Source organism: Heterostelium album (assembly GCF_000004825.1).
Source record: "Heterostelium album PN500 unplaced genomic scaffold PPL_scaffold7, whole genome shotgun sequence".
NCBI classification, from domain to species: domain Eukaryota; phylum Evosea; class Eumycetozoa; order Acytosteliales; family Acytosteliaceae; genus Heterostelium; species Heterostelium album.
The window spans coordinates 167,566-185,606 of record NW_008805069.1 but is presented as its reverse complement, the minus strand read 5'-3'; the positions used below and the strand labels follow the sequence as shown (position 1 = coordinate 185,606).

Here is an 18,041-nt window from a genome sequence, read left to right as displayed (position 1 = left end):
TATTAAATAATAATAATAATTAGTAATAATAGTAAAAGTGAGGAATAAATCAAATCAAATAAAATAATTTATTAATGTGTAAATATTGAAGATCCACATTTTATCATTTTATAATATTTGTTTCTATTCATTCTTTTCAATAGAATATGAACTACTAATGTCATAAAATATTCTCTACCTCTGGGTTCTCTATTTTTATTCATTGATGAGGTAAAATTACCTCTTTGAAATTTCGCATTGTTGTAATGTTTGATATGGTGTATTATGATTGGTAACTTTCTAATCTTAATGTTTATTAATTGGTTTATTAATTTGGTAATGTTGTTTAAAACATATTTTAGAGTTGATAACTGGATGATAATTAATTAATTTGTTGTTATTTATGCCAAAACAGGTCTGAAGATGACTGCTTCAAGTAAGAAAGCACCTTTAGAACATTTGATTGTAATTTTATTCTTGGCAGTAGCAGATGGAACATCGAAAGTCATTGAACCAACACTTACCATAACATTGAATGTATCTTTTTTAAGTTGAGCAGTTTTACCGATTTTATCTTTCTTTACAAAGACTAAAGTGGAGTCTTCTGAATTTGCAACCTATTTCAATGGCATATCTGGAACGGAATTATCCAACATTCTTCTCTTGGCATTATTGATGCAGGCGTCATGATTATGATTTGCTGGAGTACCCAATAGACCACCAACATGAACTCCAACAGTAACCCTGATAAACACATCATATTTCATGACCTTTATATTAGCTGGGAATAAGGTATAGGTCACCTCACCACCACTCTTAACATTTAAAGAATTGAATCCAATGAATACATCATCGAAATTTGAGCTAACAAGTTCATTCTTTGCCGTATATTTAACTGGTGCAATAAGAGTAGCACATGATGATAAGATGACGTTTTGTAAAGTGGCTCCTCTATCTACCAATCCAATCATAGGGAGTACCATTGCTTTGAATATAAAACAAAATAATTAATTCATATATTCTATTTTACTTTTACTAGATAATTTTATATTACTTACATCCTTGTCTTGCTCCAGCTCTGACTCCTGCAATTTGACCAATTTTGTATGGATTACCTGGTTCTGATGGGATGACATACTTTTGAGCCACAAATGCCATTTTTGGATCTTCTGTTCCAATTGTTGTTTTACCAACAGTTATGTAATCCATAAATCCAATGAATGCACTTCCATAAGCTGCATTGGCGTCTAGTGTCATTGTCTTTTCATGTGTACTTCCATACTCGCTACCCAATGGGAAGTAATCTGTTGTTCTCTTTGGACTGAGATTCTTATACATAACAATTTGATTACTATCATTAAAGCCACAAATAAGTCCAGATAAATTACCAAAGTATGACATGTTGTCTGTAGCCTGAAGGATAGACATAAGTGACTCCCAACCAGATCTAAAAAGAGAATCATCAAAATTCTTGTCATCATATAGTACTTGATATAAATAATAAGGGTTATCTACATATATTCCCTATTTAAAAGAACGACATTAGTATATATGATAACTATAGTTGGCTTTCTCTAAATAAGTAACATACCTTTGGGAATAAAACTGGGTCAGAAAATAAAAGCGAATAGATTCCATCGAAATTCTTTAAGGCAGCATTTCTGTAATCAAAATAGGCTTTTATATTTTTGGATTCCAAAATGTTATTCAACTTTTGTTGACATTCAACATGTACGTTTCTAAGATACAATTGTTGACCCCCAATTTTGAAATGACCAACAAGTCTATTGTAAAACTCTGGTGTCATTGCCAAAGTGTTCTTCATTGCCATCAGAGAAAGAACTCTAATCAAATAAAGCTGAGTGGCATCTCTAAACAATTGAATTGATTTCATTCTAAAATCCATTGGTTGATTGATGACAGAGTTAAACATACTATTCATTTGAGTGTTAAAAGTAATGTATTGAGCTGCTAAACTGGATTGATTCTGTGCATTGGTATTGTTTTTCAAAACATCAACAATTCTAAGTTCTAATTGTTGAAGGGCTTTAAATATATATTAAAAATTTAATTAATTTCTATAACAATATCATCTTATATCTAATTTTGATAATAGTGCTTACCATAACGAACATCATCTAATTTACCAGTTGTAAGTGATTGGAAGAACTTCATTACTTGTTCTCTGGCAATAGCTTCATTTAGCTCTGCAGCTGCATTGTTACCATCCCAAACTTTACCTGCCACTTTAATTAATTCTTATAAGTATATATTTACACAATATTAAAATTTAGAGATGTGCATGTTTTGATAACACTTACCAATTGAAAACGATAAATCAATAACATTAGATAAAATAGGTCCATAAACTGGAACTAACTATGAATAAAATAGAATATTAGATATTTACTTGAATAAATATTAAATTATATTATTTACATACAACAGCAACAGATGCAACTAAAGATGCAACCATATTGGCAGTATCTCTATAACTACCAGTTCCACTGATAAGATTAGAAATCTCGGTACCGTCATAGTTCAATAGTCTATCCATAACATCAAGAAAACCCTTGGTCAATTTTGATTTTGATCTAGTACTACCAGTTTTATCGTCATTTGTAATATCAAAATCCGATTTAATATTTTCAAGTTCAATGGGATCTAGATAAATTGAATGAATGGGAATCAATCAATTATATTGCTCAAAAAATAATATTATTGTTACACTAATTCTATTTACCATTTGCAATTGTTTCCATTTTGTTTTATTTTATTTTAAATAATATCTATATAAATATATATTTTATTTGTATGTAGAAACAAGATAAGAATAGTGAATGAAATTTAAAAAACAACATCTTGCCTTCATATTTATAGGTCTTATCTGTTTTGTTGATCATAACAAAAATCTTCACAACCATTGAACAAAAAAAAATAAAAAAATTCATAAATCTGGTGTTTGCACAGGGCAGAAACCTCATAAAATCCATTTTTTTTGCAATTTTTTTTTTCAATCTCGATGAACTGGATGAACTGAACAGTGGATTCATATTGGATGTACGGTTTTGCAAGATGCGTCTAGATTCACGGAACGTACATTCAGAGAGTGGTTTGTCAAACAGCAGCTTTGTGAAATCCGACGATCTCGTACCAAACCCATAAAACAGATTATCCTCCTTCTCTACAGTAATGCTTCGTAGTTTCATGAATCTGTTTTTCATGAAACAATTAAAGCCATTAGTTGATGTAATAAATAAATGGGTAAAAGAAAAGAAGATTGTTGTGGGTGGACATACGTACAAAGTTGACATAGTCTTTGTCAATGATTACAAGTGTTTCACTGAGTTGCAAGGTCTAGAAGTGTTCAATCCAAAGGTGTTTTTTAAATGCATGTGGTGTTTCTGTAATTTGGATGACATCGAATTGTTTGTGACAAATGAACAAGGGGCAATCGACATTTGAAGACTCTTAAGAGACTACAGTTCAAATGTAGAGGTTGGCGATGTCAAGTTCAAACTTGAACCTCCAGGTAGTAAGATAGGTGGTCACGATGAACATATGATGCCAGTCTTTTCACCGAAAGCATTGAAGGATCTTGGTGGAGAAGTCAATGGTAAGCTATATGGCCAAGTGCAACCTCCTGTTTTCGAATGTGATTCAAAGATACAGTATCCTTGCTTTCTGCATGTGTTCATTGCCCTGTTCAAACAGATGTTTAAGAATACGGTGTTGTATTCAACCACAGACAGTAAACTTCGGTATGACCAAGCCAACGCTACTATAAAAGAAAAGACTGGGCAGATGGTCAAGTTGATGTCTATAGACTCCTTTAACATGCAATCTAAGCATGGCTACTACCGTAACTATTGCAAGCACATTATGAAGGTTTTAAGAGAGATTGATGTTGACGAACCTACAATTAGACGACTATTTGACGATAACTACAAAACGCGTCTTAGTTTATCAAATCAGGATAAAGCCACTCTCCACGAAAAGTTCATTGCCAAATCCCAAACGATGTTTGGAAATGTACAAACTCCAACACTTGAACCTGCACCTGCAAAGCGTGGAAGACCAAGAAAAACAACTACATCTACTCCCCCACCTTCTCTATCTGTTACTCTTGCTCTAACTGCTACACCTGGTACCAAACTCTTCTTCAAATGCTTCAGACCTGACTTAACACCTGCAGTATTGCCCAACTCGACAAGTTCTAACACTACTCAACCTATGGTAGCTAAACAAAAAAGAGTTAGAACATCTACACATGGATTACCTGCCAATTTACAAACAAACTTGCCAAATGTTACTTACAATGATGATTGTACTGATACTATACCACATGAAAAGCAATGCTCATCTAACCAAGTTTTAGAAATTTATACATCTGATAGTAATAATTCAACAAGTTCATTTTCAAAAAATTCTACCAATAAACGTAAACGATAATTAACTTTTAATACAATCTATCACTTTTTGGTATTTATTTATTTTTTTATTCATGAATACCAAAATGCTGTGATGAGGTTGGAAGATATGGTTTTTAAATATATAATTTTGCTCGGAAACTGCATGTCAAAAGTGACATGACGAGTGATTTTTAGAAATATCATGATTTTTTTTTAAAAAAACCCATCTTATTGTTTTTTGATTGAAATTTAAAAAAGATTTAGTACGATCTGATGAGAGAATTGCGTTTTTTTATTTTTTTTAAATATTTATTTCTTTGATTGATACTCGATTTTTTTTTTGGTTCTACTCAAAGATCAATTTTAATAAAAAAATTATTTTTAATGGTATTTAAATATTAATTGGAATGATTAAATTTACATTAATATTATTAATATTTATTGGTATGTTTTTATTTTAAAAGAATATAAAATGTTTTCTTTTTTTAATTAATAAACAAAAACAATAGGAATCTATTCAATAAATGGACAAACATATATAAATCTTACTAGAGTTTTGGGATCACCCAACCAAATGGAAGATGCAACTCACACTTGTTACAATACCATTTCGGTTGCTTTTGATTCGGACGTTCTGTTAGACAAAACAAAGTTTTCAATCCCAATCACCTCCACCGATTCAAAAGCTTTATCACCAATATCAAGCATTCAAACATTACTTTCAACTCAATCTTTTTATTTCAGTATTCAAACGATATCAAACACAGAAAATCTTCCAATCAATATTTCTCTTCAATATCAAGATACACAGACATTCGATTATCCCAATATAACAACTCTAGTATGCAACAGTAAGGATAAAATATATAAATCTAATTTACAAAATGAAAAATATTTAATTTAATTTAATCCTTCTTCTTTATTGTTTATCTTTTTAAATTTAAATATAAACAGGAGTGAATGTCGAGGATTTTAAAATAGTAAAAGTCTCAAATCTATCTTTATACAATGCTATGACCATGTATTTCCAAATAGATTTTGGTTTTAATTTCACAGGATTCCCTCTTTTTCAACCATACAGAGGCCTCTCTTGCCAAGCTCCGCCCTTCTATTGTTCTACAAATCCAACATCAAGAGATAATCAATTCGCAGTCTCTCTATCTATACCTCTAGGATATCAATCAATTCCTTCGAGCACTGGTATTATTAAATTTACATATATAGACCTAGAACTGACCATACCAGCAATGGATACCATCTTTCCATGGAATGGTAAGTAGTTTTAGAAATAGAAAGAACAATTGAAATTTAAACTAATTTTAATTTTTTTTATAGTCACAAATGAATTGAATCTAATCAGAAATATTAGATATTTCCCACCAAACAATACCAATTATATCGAAACTTTCTCTTTTCAAGCCAAAAAGATAGAGCAAATCATGATGTTCGACTCACCTCTTTTAAAATCAAATGTTTTATATAGCTTTAAATTTAAATCATCTTATAGTTACAATTTTGCTTTTTTGTACCAAAATAACCAGAATGGTGCTTCATATCTTTCTGGATTGGGTTCATCACCGTCTATAGAATCACAGTACTTTTTATGTGGAGGCAAAACAGAACAATTTTTTCAATTAGGAATGAATTTTACAACTTTGGGTAAGTTTAACAATGAACTTTAAATTATATTATTTAAGTTTTTTTAAAAAAGAACCTTTAACTTGATATTTTATTTCTACTAATAAATGAATATTATTTTTAGATATAAAACTGTTTTCGTTTAATATGTTCAACAAAACTAATAGTACTGATATTTCAGTGGCTAGAACAGAAATATCAGTTGATTATATTAGAGATTACCAAATCAGTATTGTATTCTTTCCAACTTTTAATATTGTCTTAAAGTATCCCTCCGAGAACTCAAACTCACAGTTTAAATATGCCACTGAGATTCCTTATCCAAACCAATTTAGTGGTTATATTAACTCCCAATTACCAGACTTCCAAACAATGTCTTCTCTAACTGTTGAATCTATATTTTCGGGTACTATTTTTAATATTAGTTAAATCATTTAAAATATTAACAAGAATTATTATTTTTACAAAAAGATGATTGGGTATTTGAAATTTATGATTTTCAAATAACTAGTGTTAGCTCTTTTACATTTATAATTAGAATCAGTTTCTCAACAAACTATGAAATCCTCCAATTGACAATGAATTCAAATCCTCAGAAATTTCAACTCTTGGAAGGAACTCCATTCAATGGAACTTATGAACTTTCAATCTACAACAACAATATTAATATCTATACTTTTTCCTTCATAAATACAAGAGGAGAATTCAAATATTTATATAATAGTCAATTTTATAATAATAATTTAAATTCGACTGATCCTTATTTATCAATTAATACCTCGGGTAAGTACAATAATCATCCATTTAAAAAAATAATAAAACTAACAAAAATATAGATACTTTAAGTCCCGATGATTTTAGTTATATTGGATTCAGAAGAACAACAATGGATCTTTCAAAGAATGAATTTTCAAACACATTGTTTTTCAATCTTACAAGACCACTGTCAGGTATTCTTGATTATATATTTGTATTTAATGATCCTACCAATCAAAGTCCTACATTCAAGACGAAGTTTGATATCAACAAAAATCTATATTGTATAGATTTCAATGTTACTTCTAAATCTGTAGATGGACCTGTTAGATTTATATTATCAAACTATCAAAACATGATCTATAGTTTTGATCTTTCAAATTTTACAGTCAATATTATTAACTCAAGTAAGTTATATTTAAAAAAATTGAAAAAGATAAATCTATCCAATACTAATCAATTTTTTTTTCTAATATTTCAGTTAGTCATTCTTACCAACCAGAAATAACATCTATTAAAGCTTTCCCATCAACATCTATCAACACTGACGGTCAAAATCAATTCCAACTTGGTTGGAATGTCACAATTTTGAATGAACCATTGGGATTTACTTTTGGAACTTTCGAAATCATTTCAAATTTGGACTCTCTTCCACGAGTTATTAAAGTCAATGAATTCAACAGAATCAATGGAAATGCTCAAAATGGAACATATACAGTGTATACAACGATTGCAACCAAATGTACTTCTCAAAACTTTACAATCAGATCAATTTCATTGACTGATGGCGTTCTCCAATATAATCCTCTTTCAACTATTATTGGAACACCAGATGAATCTGAATTAATCATAAGTTTAATTTGTCCAAGTATGTCTTTACATCATTAATAATTTTATAATTAAAACATTTAAACTAATAATTTAATATTTTTTAATTAGCAATTCTAGATACAACACCACCAGTTATCACTGATTTTTCAGTTACACCATCTGTCAAAGTTTACTCAATGGACAGAAGAGTTGAATTCAACTTGTCAATCTCAGATGTGAATGGGTCAGGTATTTCATCCAGACATTTACCATATTTACTATTAGCATCTGAAAATGGAGATATAATTGAAATACCATCTTTAAGCTTTTCATATTTCGATGGCATCTCAGCCACACTCAATGGATATTCAGATCTACCATATGGATTTGGATTCAATAATATCACGATTTCAATTTATGGAATTGTTGACAATCGATTGAATTATGCATCATATTTGACTTCCGATCTATTGTCAATTGGTAAAACATATCGTATCTTCAGAGATTCCAGTGTTGTATATCCTTATCTTGTTAGTTCCACTCCAATTCTATCATTAGGTGGTCCAATGGGTTTATTTGGTGCTGGTTTTAGTTCATATAAGTTGGGTATCAGTGTTTTGGTTGACTTTAAAGATGGAAAGAATTTCCAACCGATAAACATCGACTTTTTATCAAATGTTTATTTTAATGTAACTCTCCCAAGGTTCTTCCAGTCTTCAATTGATGTTCAAATTATCAGAAATGGATTGAGTTCTAATATTCTTACTGTCGATGTTTCAGACTACTATTACCAAGAACCCACTACAACCCCTAATGTTACATCAACACCCACTACGACACCGAATACAAAGACATGTCCAGGCAATCCAATTTGCAACAACAAAGGAAAATGTAATCTTCAAACGTTGGTTTGTGAATGTATTCCAATGTGGTATGGTCCATCATGTGCATCTGAAATCATCATCATTCCAACACCAACACCACAACCACAACCAACATCTGAAACAACTTATGTTTTTGATTCAAACAATATCACATCAGTTGTTCAAGTGATTGCAGTGAGAGAATTGAATGATATTTACAATGTTGTCAATGAATATCCAATTCAAAATTGGACATTAACAATTGCAGATCCAAAATTAATCACAATTCCAACATATTATTATCAAACACAACTTGGAAACACTTCAACAACATTGAATGTCACAATCGAATTCTTTACAAACCAGACCGAACGACAATTTGGTGGTCAAAACATAACACTTTCACCATCATCAATCAAATTCTCAATGTCAATTGGAAGATATCAATTCCAATCAAAAACAAACTATCTCCAAGTTGTAATGGCAGCAACCATTCAAGGTTCTGATGGATCATGTTCATCGAAATCGATTGGATCTGGAAATGATAACAATGTTCGATGGATCAAAATGAACATTGACAAAACAAGTCTTTACGGAAGATTCATCACCTATGGAATCATTGACGGCAATGTCCGAACCATTGAGAATCGACTCATTGATGATGATAATGAAACAGAAACTCCACAAACAAGAACAACCAAAGTTGGTATTACAATTCCAAACTTTGATGATTCCGTTCTCTTGGATCCTGACTTTTCGAATCTCATCGATGTCAACAACGATTCCAATGAGAATGAGATCTGTCAATCAAAGAAGAAACTCAGTAATGGTGCAATTGCTGGAATCGTCGTTGGTTGTGTCGTTGCCATTGCAATTGTCGTTGGTGCTGCTCTCTACTTCAAAAAGAGAGCCAAATATAACAGAGAAAAATTAAAAATGTCTCAAAAATTAGAGAGAATGAATAATAAAGAAAATTAAAAACATATGTTTTATTCTATCATCAAATATATCTTTAATATTTAAAATTTTATCATACAAAACAAAACTGGCGGATTTATTGTGACTTATGTTCAGGTTAATGTGATCAGAGTGGTTTTTTTTTTTATTCGATTTATGCTTACAAAACTTTTTGTTTTTGTTGATCATGTTTTTCGAAATATAATAATTTATTGGATCTTTTTTTTTTCAAAAAAAAAAAAGTTTGTGGCGCCTGCAGAACACTATTTTCTCTATGTTTGGTCGGGTGTGGGTTTATTTGATTTTTAACATCTTTTGATAAATTCTAAACGTTTTTTTTGTTTTTTAATATTTGAAAGAAATCTGATCTGATATCTTTAATTTATTTTTGTTTTTTTATTTTTTTGATATTTATTCTAGAATTTTTTTCATCAAAAAATATTAAGTTTTCATGATTAACTATTAAAAAATCAAAAGGTCTTTTCATTCGAAATTTAAAGTATCGTTTAATGGAATGATTAAACTTACATTAATATTATTAATATTTATTGGTATGTTTCAATTTAAATGAATATAAAGATTTTAGTTATAAATTAATTTTAATTAAAAAAAAAAAAAAAAAAAAACCTCAACAACCTTAACAACAATAACAATAGGAATCTATTCAATAAATGGACAAACATATATAAATCTTACTAGAGTTTTGGGATCACCCAACCAAATGGAAGATCCAAGTCACACTTGTTACAATACCATTTCGGTTGCTTTTGATTCGGACGTTCTGTTAGACAAAACAAAGTTTTCAATCCCAATCACCTCCACCGATTCAAAAGCATTATCACTAAAATCAAGCATTCAAACAGTACTTTCAACTCAATCTTTTTATTTCAGTATTCAAACGATATCAAACACAGAAAATCTTCCAATCAATATTTCTCTTCAATATCAAGATACACAGACATTCGATTTTCCCAATATAACATCTCTAGTATGCAATAGTAAGATTCTAATATATACCTAATATTTTACAATCTTTCTTACTTATTGTTTCTTTTTTTTTTTAATTGAAAAATAAACTTGCAGTAGTGAAAGCAGAAGATTTCAAAGTTGTAAAAGTCTCAAATCTATCATTATGGAATCCTTTAACTATGTATTTCCAAATAGATTTTGGTTTTAATTTCACAGGACTCCCTCTTTTCCAGCCATTCCAAGGCCTCTCTTGCCAAGCTCCTCCCTTCTTATGTTTCCCAATGCCAACAACAAGAGCTAATCAATTCGCAGTCTCTTTATCTTTAGATCTTGGATATCAATCAATTCCTTCGAGCACTGGTATTATTAAATTTACATATATAGACCTAGAACTGACCATACCAGCAATGGATACCATCTTTCCATGGAATAGTAAGTAGTTTTAGAAATAGTAAGAAAAATCGAATTTTACACTAATTCTTTAATATTAAAAGTCACAAATGAATTGAATCTAATCAGAAATATTAGATATTTCCCACCAAACAATACCAATTATATCGAAACTTTCTCTTTTCAAGCCAAATACTTAAATCAAATCCTGATGTTCGACTCACCTCTTTTAAAATCAAGTATTCTATATAGATATGACAATAAATATACATCAACCAGTGGTAATAATATTGCTCTTATGTACCAAAATAACCAGAATGGTGCTTCATATCTTTCTGGATTGGGTGCACAAGCCTCAGAGACTCGTTATTTTATGTGTGGTGGCAAAACAGAACAATTTTTTCAATTAGGAATGAATTTTACAATGTTGGGTAAGTTTAACAATGAACTTTAAAATTATATTGTTTATTTTTACTAAAAAATGAATGATTTTTTAGATGTGAAACTTATTTCGTTTGGTATGGTTAACAAAACAAACCCAACTGATATTTCAGTGGCTAGAACAGAATTCACTGTGGATTATGTTAGAGATTACCAAATCAGTACTGTATTCGTTCCAACTTTAAATTTTGTCTTAAAGTATCCTTCGGTGTATGCAAACTCACAGTTTAAATATTCCACTGAGATTCCTTATCCCAATCAATATCGTGGTTCTATTAGTTCCCAATTACCAGACTTCCAATCAATGTCTTCTGTTAACGTTCAATCTTTATTTACAGGTATAGTCTTTTATATTAGTTTACATCTTATAAAATTTTATTAAAAATTATTATTTTTAATTAGATGCTTGGGTATTTGAAATTTTAGATTTCCAAATGACTAAAGTTAGCTCTTTTACATTTATAATTAGAATCAGTCTTTCGACAAACTATGAAATCCTCCAATTGACAATGAAATCAACACCTCAGAAATGGTACCTCTTGGAAGGAACTCCATTCAATGGAACATATGAACTTTCAATCTACAGCCCAATTAGTATTGTCTTTCCATTCTCATTTAGAAATACTAGAGGAGAAATCTACAATTTATATAGCAGTCAGTTTTATAATAATAATTTGAATTCGACGAATTCTTATTTATTAATTAATACCACAGGTAAGTACAAGAATCATCCAATTAACAAAAAACAAAACTAATAAAAAATAGATATTTTAAGTCTTGATGATTTTAGTTATATTGGATTCAGAAGAACAACAATGGATCTTTCAAGGAATGAATTCTCAAACACATTGTTTTTCAATCTTACAAGACCACTGTCAGGTATTCTTGATTATGTATTTGTATTTAATGATCCAACGAATTATAGTCCTAAATTCAAGACGAAGTTCGATATCAACAAAAATCTGTATTGTATAAATTTCAATGTTTCATCTAAAGATGTTGATGGACCTGTTAGATTTATATTATCAAACTATCAAAACATGATCTATAGTTTTGATCTTTCAAATTTTACAGTCAATATTATTAACTCAAGTAAGTTATATTTAAAAAATATTTATCAAGAAAGATATGTACACAATATTAATGAATTTTCTTTTTTTTATAATATTAAAGCTAGTCATTCTTACCAACCAGAAATAACATCTATTAAAGCTTTCCCATCAACATCTATCAACACTAACGGTAGAAATCAATTCCAACTTGGTTGGAATGTCACGATTTTGAATGAACCATTGGGATTTACTTTTGGAACTTTCGAAATCATTTCAAATTTGGACTCTCTTCCACGAGTTATTAAAGTCAATGAATTCAACAGAATCAATGGAAATGCTCAAAATGGAACATATACAGTGTATACAACGATTGCAACCAAATGTACTTCTCAAAACTTTACAATCAGATCAATTTCATTGACTGATGGCGTTCTCCAATATAATCCTCTTTCAACTATTATTGGAACACCAGATGAATCTGAATTAATCATAAGTTTAATTTGTCCAAGTATGTTTAAAAATTAAAAAATATTACAAATTTGTAAAATACATTTAAACTAATAATTTAATATTTTAATTTAGCAAACCTTGATACAACACCACCAGTTATCACTGATTTTTCAGTTACACCATCTGTCAAAGTTTACTCAATGGAAAGAAGAGTTGAATTCAACTTGTCAATCTCCGATGGAACTGGATCAGGAATTTCATCCCGTCATTTACCATATTTATTGTTAGCATCTGAAAATGGTGACACAATGGAAATACCATCTTTAAGTTTTTCATATTTCGATGGCATCTCAGCCACACTCAATGGATATTCAGATCTACCATATGGATTTGGATTCAATAATATCACGATTTCAATTTATGGAATTGTTGACAATCGATTGAATTATGCATCATATTTGACTTCCGATCTATTGTCAATTGGTAAAACATATCGTATCTTCAGAGACTCCAGTGTTGTATATCCTTATCTTGCTAGTTCCACTCCAACTCTATCATTAGGTGGTCCAATGGGTTTATTTGGTGCTGGTTTTAGTTCATATAAGTTGGGTATCAGTGTTTTGGTTGACTTTAAAGATGGAAAGAATTTCCAACTCATAGACACCGACTATTTATCAGGTGTTTATTTGAATGTAACTCTCCCAAGGTTCTTCCAGTCATCAATTGATGTTCAAATTATCAGAAATGGATTGAGTTCTAATATTCTTACTGTCGATGTTTCAGACTATTACCAAGAACCAACTCCAACTCCAACTCCGACACCAAATATTACAACAACACCGAATACAAAGACATGTCCAGGTAATCCAATTTGCAACAACAAAGGAAAATGTAATCTCCAGACTTTGGTTTGTGAATGTATTCCAATGTGGTATGGTCCATCATGTGCATCTGAAATCATCATCATTCCAACACCAACACCACAACCACAACCAACATCTGAAACAACTTATGTTTTTGATTCAAACAATATCACATCAGTTGTTCAAGTGATTGCTGTGAGAGAATTGAATGATATTTACAATGTTGTCAATGAATATCAAATCTCGAATTGGACATTAACAATTGCAGATCCAAAATTAATCACAATTCCAACATATTATTATCAAACACAACTTGGAAACACTTCAACAACATTGAATGTCACAATCGAATTCTTTTCAAACCAAACCGAAAGACAATTTGGTGGTCAAAACATAACACTTTCACCATCATCAATCAAATTCTCGATTTCAATTGGAAGATATCAATTCCAATCAAAAACAAACTATCTCCAAGTTATAATGGCAGCAACCATTCAAGGTTCTGATGGATCATGTTCATCGAAATCGATTGGATCTGGAAATGATAACAATGTTCGATGGATCAAAATGAACATTGACAAAACAAGTCTTTATGGAAGATTCATCACCTATGGAATCATTGATGGCAATGTTGAATTAATTCAGAATATGCTAATAGAAGATAATAATGAAACAGAGACTTCACAAACCAGAACAACCAAAGTTGGTATTACAATTCCAAACTTTGATGATTCCGTTCTCTTGGATCCTGACTTTTCGAATCTCATCGATGTCAACAACGATTCCAATGAGAATGAGATCTGTCAATCAAAGAAGAAACTCAGTAATGGTGCAATTGCTGGAATCGTCGTTGGTTGTGTCGTTGCCATTGCAATTGTAGTTGGTGTCACTCTCTACTTGAGAAAGAGAGCAAAGTATAATAGAGAAAAATTAAAAATGTCTCAAAAATTACAGAAAATGAATAATAAAGCAAATTAAATATTAAATTACAAATAAATATCTTTTTTTTTTTTATTAATTATAAGATCTTTGATTGCTAGTTATTTAGTTATATGCACTATCACATAACTTTACTAGACTTAATGTTAATCTTTCGCCGTTGAATATCGTTTCGTTAACCTTTGTATATCGGTTGTAGTGTCGCTGAATGGTTGGTTTCAACGCTTGGAACTTGTCTTGTGGAACTACATAACACATCAAAGCTTTCTCTTGTGAATTAAAATATCCGACTTCAATGTATGGCGTGGAATCCTCTGACATTGCAGCAGGATAATCCAGTAGTTTTGCAAGCAATTCCTCTGTAAACTCTAATTCTTTTTTAGAATTGGATAAATCTAGTGATACTAATTGCTTAATATATTCGCCAACAAGCTTGTCCTGTTGTTGCTCTTTCTCTTCTGTGTCCAATATTAGTGCATAACAATCTGTAAAGTCAGAGTGTGAACTATTTAGAGAATCGATTTTGAAGAGTCTAAACAACATGCCACTGACAGAGCTTGTAGAAGGTAACTCTAGGATACCACTTGGACGAATGACTTTCTCGGTGTAGTCGCGCCAGAGATCGGTATCGACAGTCGAGAGATAGGTGTACAACAACAGTGGTTTCAAACCACGTGCGACAAACATAACCTCACCATAGAAGTACATATTATCGACTTGTAGACCGATATCTAGCAACTTTAGAATCCGGTGGCTCTTTAATTTCGAAAACCAATCAACCTCTAGCTCTCTATATCTGATTAAACATTCATTCATCTTTCGTTGCAATTATATTATTTCATTGTTATTCTATCAATCATATATATGATTTCTCAACTCTTAGATTGAAAAAAATTAAAAATTAAAAAATTAAAAATAAAAATAAAAAAACCGGTTTACGTAAATCTTTTTTTTTTTTTTTTAAAAAAATAAGCACATAATTATAATTTGATAAATTTTGTATACGAAATGTACATTTTTTAATAGTATCTAAAATATGTAAACTTTTCAATCATTATACTTCACTAAATACTGTTATTGCTTTCTAAAGTGATTTTTGTTAAAATTATTGTTATTGTACAAATGTGTGGAACATTAAAGTTTATTAGTTTTTACGTATGATCAAAATAAACTAATAAACTTGAGCATAAATAATAATATCAATAACGAATCGAATAGATCTAACAAATTGTTATGCATAAGTTTAAAAGTTCATGAACTGACTAATGATTCGATTTCAACAGATTTTCTCACTTTTTTAACATTTAACGTGGTTTCGACATCGTTACGTATCTTATATTATTTTATTAGAACAATAAAATATATCATGTGATATGTTATAACCACACATTTAAACAATACAATATCAAAATAATAAATAAATAAATAATAAATTGAAATATTCTAAAAATCAATAGTTTTTTTTTTTTTTTGTTGATCAAAATAGATAAATGATTTGATTTGATATCATATGTTTTATTAATTAAGAACATCAGTTGTTGTTGCGTTGTTTTGTCATGAATCGAACAATAAAATAAAGTTGATCAGAATGTGTGTGTGTGGGTTTTACTAAACATAAGATTAGAACAAAAAAAAAAACATAAAACGATCTCTATGGGTTGGTTTCTGTTTTTTTTTCACAATTGTGCCAACTTATTAATAACACATAATTAAATTAAAAATATGATTAAAATTAAATTTTAGCGCAAACATTTTTTGGGATGAGGTTTGATAGCGACTTCATTTGTCTTTAGAACCAATTTTGGCATTTTTAAAATAAAAATAAATTCGATTTTTGCAGGTGATTCTTTTTTTTTAGCTGGCAAAAGTTCTAACCACTGCTTGTCTAATTATTTACCCTCACATACCATGATGAAAATTGAATCAATCTATGAGTTCTGTTGTTGCGATGGGCTTTAAACATGACGAACACCAAATCGGGACCACCCTCTTCCATTATATGAAGTTGTTCAAAATCACCGGAATCAAAGTACTCTCTGTGGGGTGTGATAGAGCTTAGAGTAAAAATAAAACAATTAATATTAATAATAAATTATACTTACTGGATATATTTGTGATTCGTTTTTTTTTTTTTTTGCAATAAAAATTGCAGAGGAATCGAGGGTTCAATAATGTGTTGTTGGTGTGTATTGATGAAAGGATAGTGATGTGTGAGTGAGTGACATCAAACATCATTTAATCATATGAGTGAGTGTTGATGATAGTTGTTGCACTGTTTGTTCTTCTATAAAAAAGGCTCCAGTTACTGCGTGACTTCTAAGAACGCACAGAGCACTAAGTAAATTAAGTAAATACACCATTAGCTCAACAACAAAGCATCATAATCACCACCTAACATCTTGGTATGCCTCACCCTACACCACCCTTTTTCTTTCCGGATTACTTGTCAAGACGTGAACACACTTTACTTAATTAAAGCACACACTGCTTTAATTTGACTTTTTCTTTTATAAAACAAACTCAATCTTCTTCATCTTCTTCAAAACGATTCATTCTTCATTCATTCATTTTACTTTACTTTACTAAACCGAGTAGTAGTTAACTATTTATTTAGTTTGTTTATTATATACATATAGATATAATATTTATTTATTATACATATATTTATCTCAAACAAACTATTATTATTATTATTATTATTATTACTATTTTATTTAATAATCAGTATTAGTATTTAGTTTAGTAATATTAAAATAAATAAATTAGTAATAATTACAATCATAATCAAAAACGTAAATATATATAAATTTCGAAATATATCTAACACACACACACACATACGTTCAATCCCCCTCATCTTCATCAAATAGTTTATTGTTTAAACACATATAAATACTCAATTTATTTCTATTCTTCTTCAATTTACAAGTTACGCATTGAATTCCAACAATAAAATTCCAAGAATTGAAAGCAACAAGTTTGTTTATATTATAATAATAATAAAATTTTCGTTTGTTTGTTAATGAATAATATCATATCTTAAGGATTATGAATGTTTGAAAAAGGCGGTTGATAGATTCCAACTTCAAATAGAACCTTCTAAAAACCACAAGATAGATATTATACCCAATTCTGGAATAGTGTTTTGTAAACAGCTGCAGTATTAAAGTCATTAAATTGCACATGTTTTGTTTTTGCTCACACACATTTAAATTAATTTCGTAATGTGTCATGACGAAACACTCGCCCAACCATCTTTTGTTTTGGTTATTTTTTTTTTTTTTCACATTTTTTCACTGCAAACAAAATCAAATTTAAATCCATTTATTAATGTAGGTGTGCCCGTAAAAACCAAACACACACTCACACTTTAACCCTCCCCTTTTTCAAGTCTTTTCATTTCATTGACGTTCACCCACCTATTTTTAAATGGACTCACACTTTTTCATTTCTCCCGAATATTCATGAAAATATCTTGAATTTCAGACACACTCGACTATAACCAAATTCATTATATTCCTA

General features: G+C 29.9%; 7 protein-coding genes across 7 annotated transcripts; 3 read left to right on the top strand and 4 right to left on the bottom strand.

The window, feature by feature from the left end:
* Positions 1–71: 71 nt before the first annotated feature.
* On the bottom strand, positions 72–506 carry PPL_07439 (uncharacterized protein; the record flags this gene model as incomplete). Its single annotated transcript, XM_020578274.1, has 2 exons — positions 72–350; positions 393–506. The coding sequence occupies 2 exons, from the start codon at positions 504–506 to the stop codon at positions 72–74; spliced, it is 393 nt and encodes a 130-aa protein (XP_020431869.1).
* Positions 507–596: 90 nt separating this feature from the next.
* On the bottom strand, positions 597–2,741 carry PPL_07438 (uncharacterized protein; the record flags this gene model as incomplete). The annotated part of the gene is made up of 7 exons (XM_020578273.1): positions 597–964; positions 1,038–1,503; positions 1,571–2,025; positions 2,103–2,237; positions 2,301–2,358; positions 2,423–2,643; positions 2,723–2,741. The coding sequence occupies 7 exons, from the start codon at positions 2,739–2,741 to the stop codon at positions 597–599; spliced, it is 1,722 nt and encodes a 573-aa protein (XP_020431868.1).
* Positions 2,742–3,171: 430 nt separating this feature from the next.
* On the top strand, positions 3,172–4,431 carry PPL_07437 (uncharacterized protein; the record flags this gene model as incomplete). The annotated part of the gene is made up of 3 exons (XM_020578272.1): positions 3,172–3,407; positions 3,447–3,634; positions 3,806–4,431. 3 exons carry the CDS (start codon positions 3,172–3,174, stop codon positions 4,429–4,431), a joined length of 1,050 nt encoding a protein of 349 aa, XP_020431867.1.
* Positions 4,432–4,965: 534 nt separating this feature from the next.
* Positions 4,966–9,436, top strand: PPL_07436 (calcium-binding EGF-like domain-containing protein; the record flags this gene model as incomplete). Its single annotated transcript, XM_020578271.1, has 11 exons — positions 4,966–5,242; positions 5,346–5,412; positions 5,473–5,663; positions 5,727–5,897; positions 6,030–6,050; positions 6,154–6,453; positions 6,501–6,812; positions 6,866–7,192; positions 7,267–7,653; positions 7,725–7,844; positions 7,881–9,436. The coding sequence occupies 11 exons, from the start codon at positions 4,966–4,968 to the stop codon at positions 9,434–9,436; spliced, it is 3,729 nt and encodes a 1,242-aa protein (XP_020431866.1).
* Positions 9,437–10,136: 700 nt separating this feature from the next.
* Positions 10,137–14,558, top strand: PPL_07435 (calcium-binding EGF-like domain-containing protein; the record flags this gene model as incomplete). Its single annotated transcript, XM_020578270.1, has 8 exons — positions 10,137–10,413; positions 10,499–10,816; positions 10,879–11,205; positions 11,272–11,553; positions 11,618–11,929; positions 11,981–12,307; positions 12,389–12,775; positions 12,850–14,558. The coding sequence occupies 8 exons, from the start codon at positions 10,137–10,139 to the stop codon at positions 14,556–14,558; spliced, it is 3,939 nt and encodes a 1,312-aa protein (XP_020431865.1).
* Positions 14,559–14,624: 66 nt separating this feature from the next.
* PPL_07434 (uncharacterized protein) lies at positions 14,625–15,335 on the bottom strand (the record flags this gene model as incomplete). Its single annotated transcript, XM_020578269.1, has 1 exon — positions 14,625–15,335. The coding sequence occupies one exon, from the start codon at positions 15,333–15,335 to the stop codon at positions 14,625–14,627; it is 711 nt and encodes a 236-aa protein (XP_020431864.1).
* Positions 15,336–15,770: 435 nt separating this feature from the next.
* On the bottom strand, positions 15,771–18,031 carry PPL_07433 (uncharacterized protein; the record flags this gene model as incomplete). The annotated part of the gene is made up of 5 exons (XM_020578268.1): positions 15,771–15,851; positions 16,417–16,573; positions 16,963–16,981; positions 17,199–17,224; positions 18,012–18,031. The coding sequence occupies 5 exons, from the start codon at positions 18,029–18,031 to the stop codon at positions 15,771–15,773; spliced, it is 303 nt and encodes a 100-aa protein (XP_020431863.1).
* Positions 18,032–18,041: the final 10 nt, after the last annotated feature.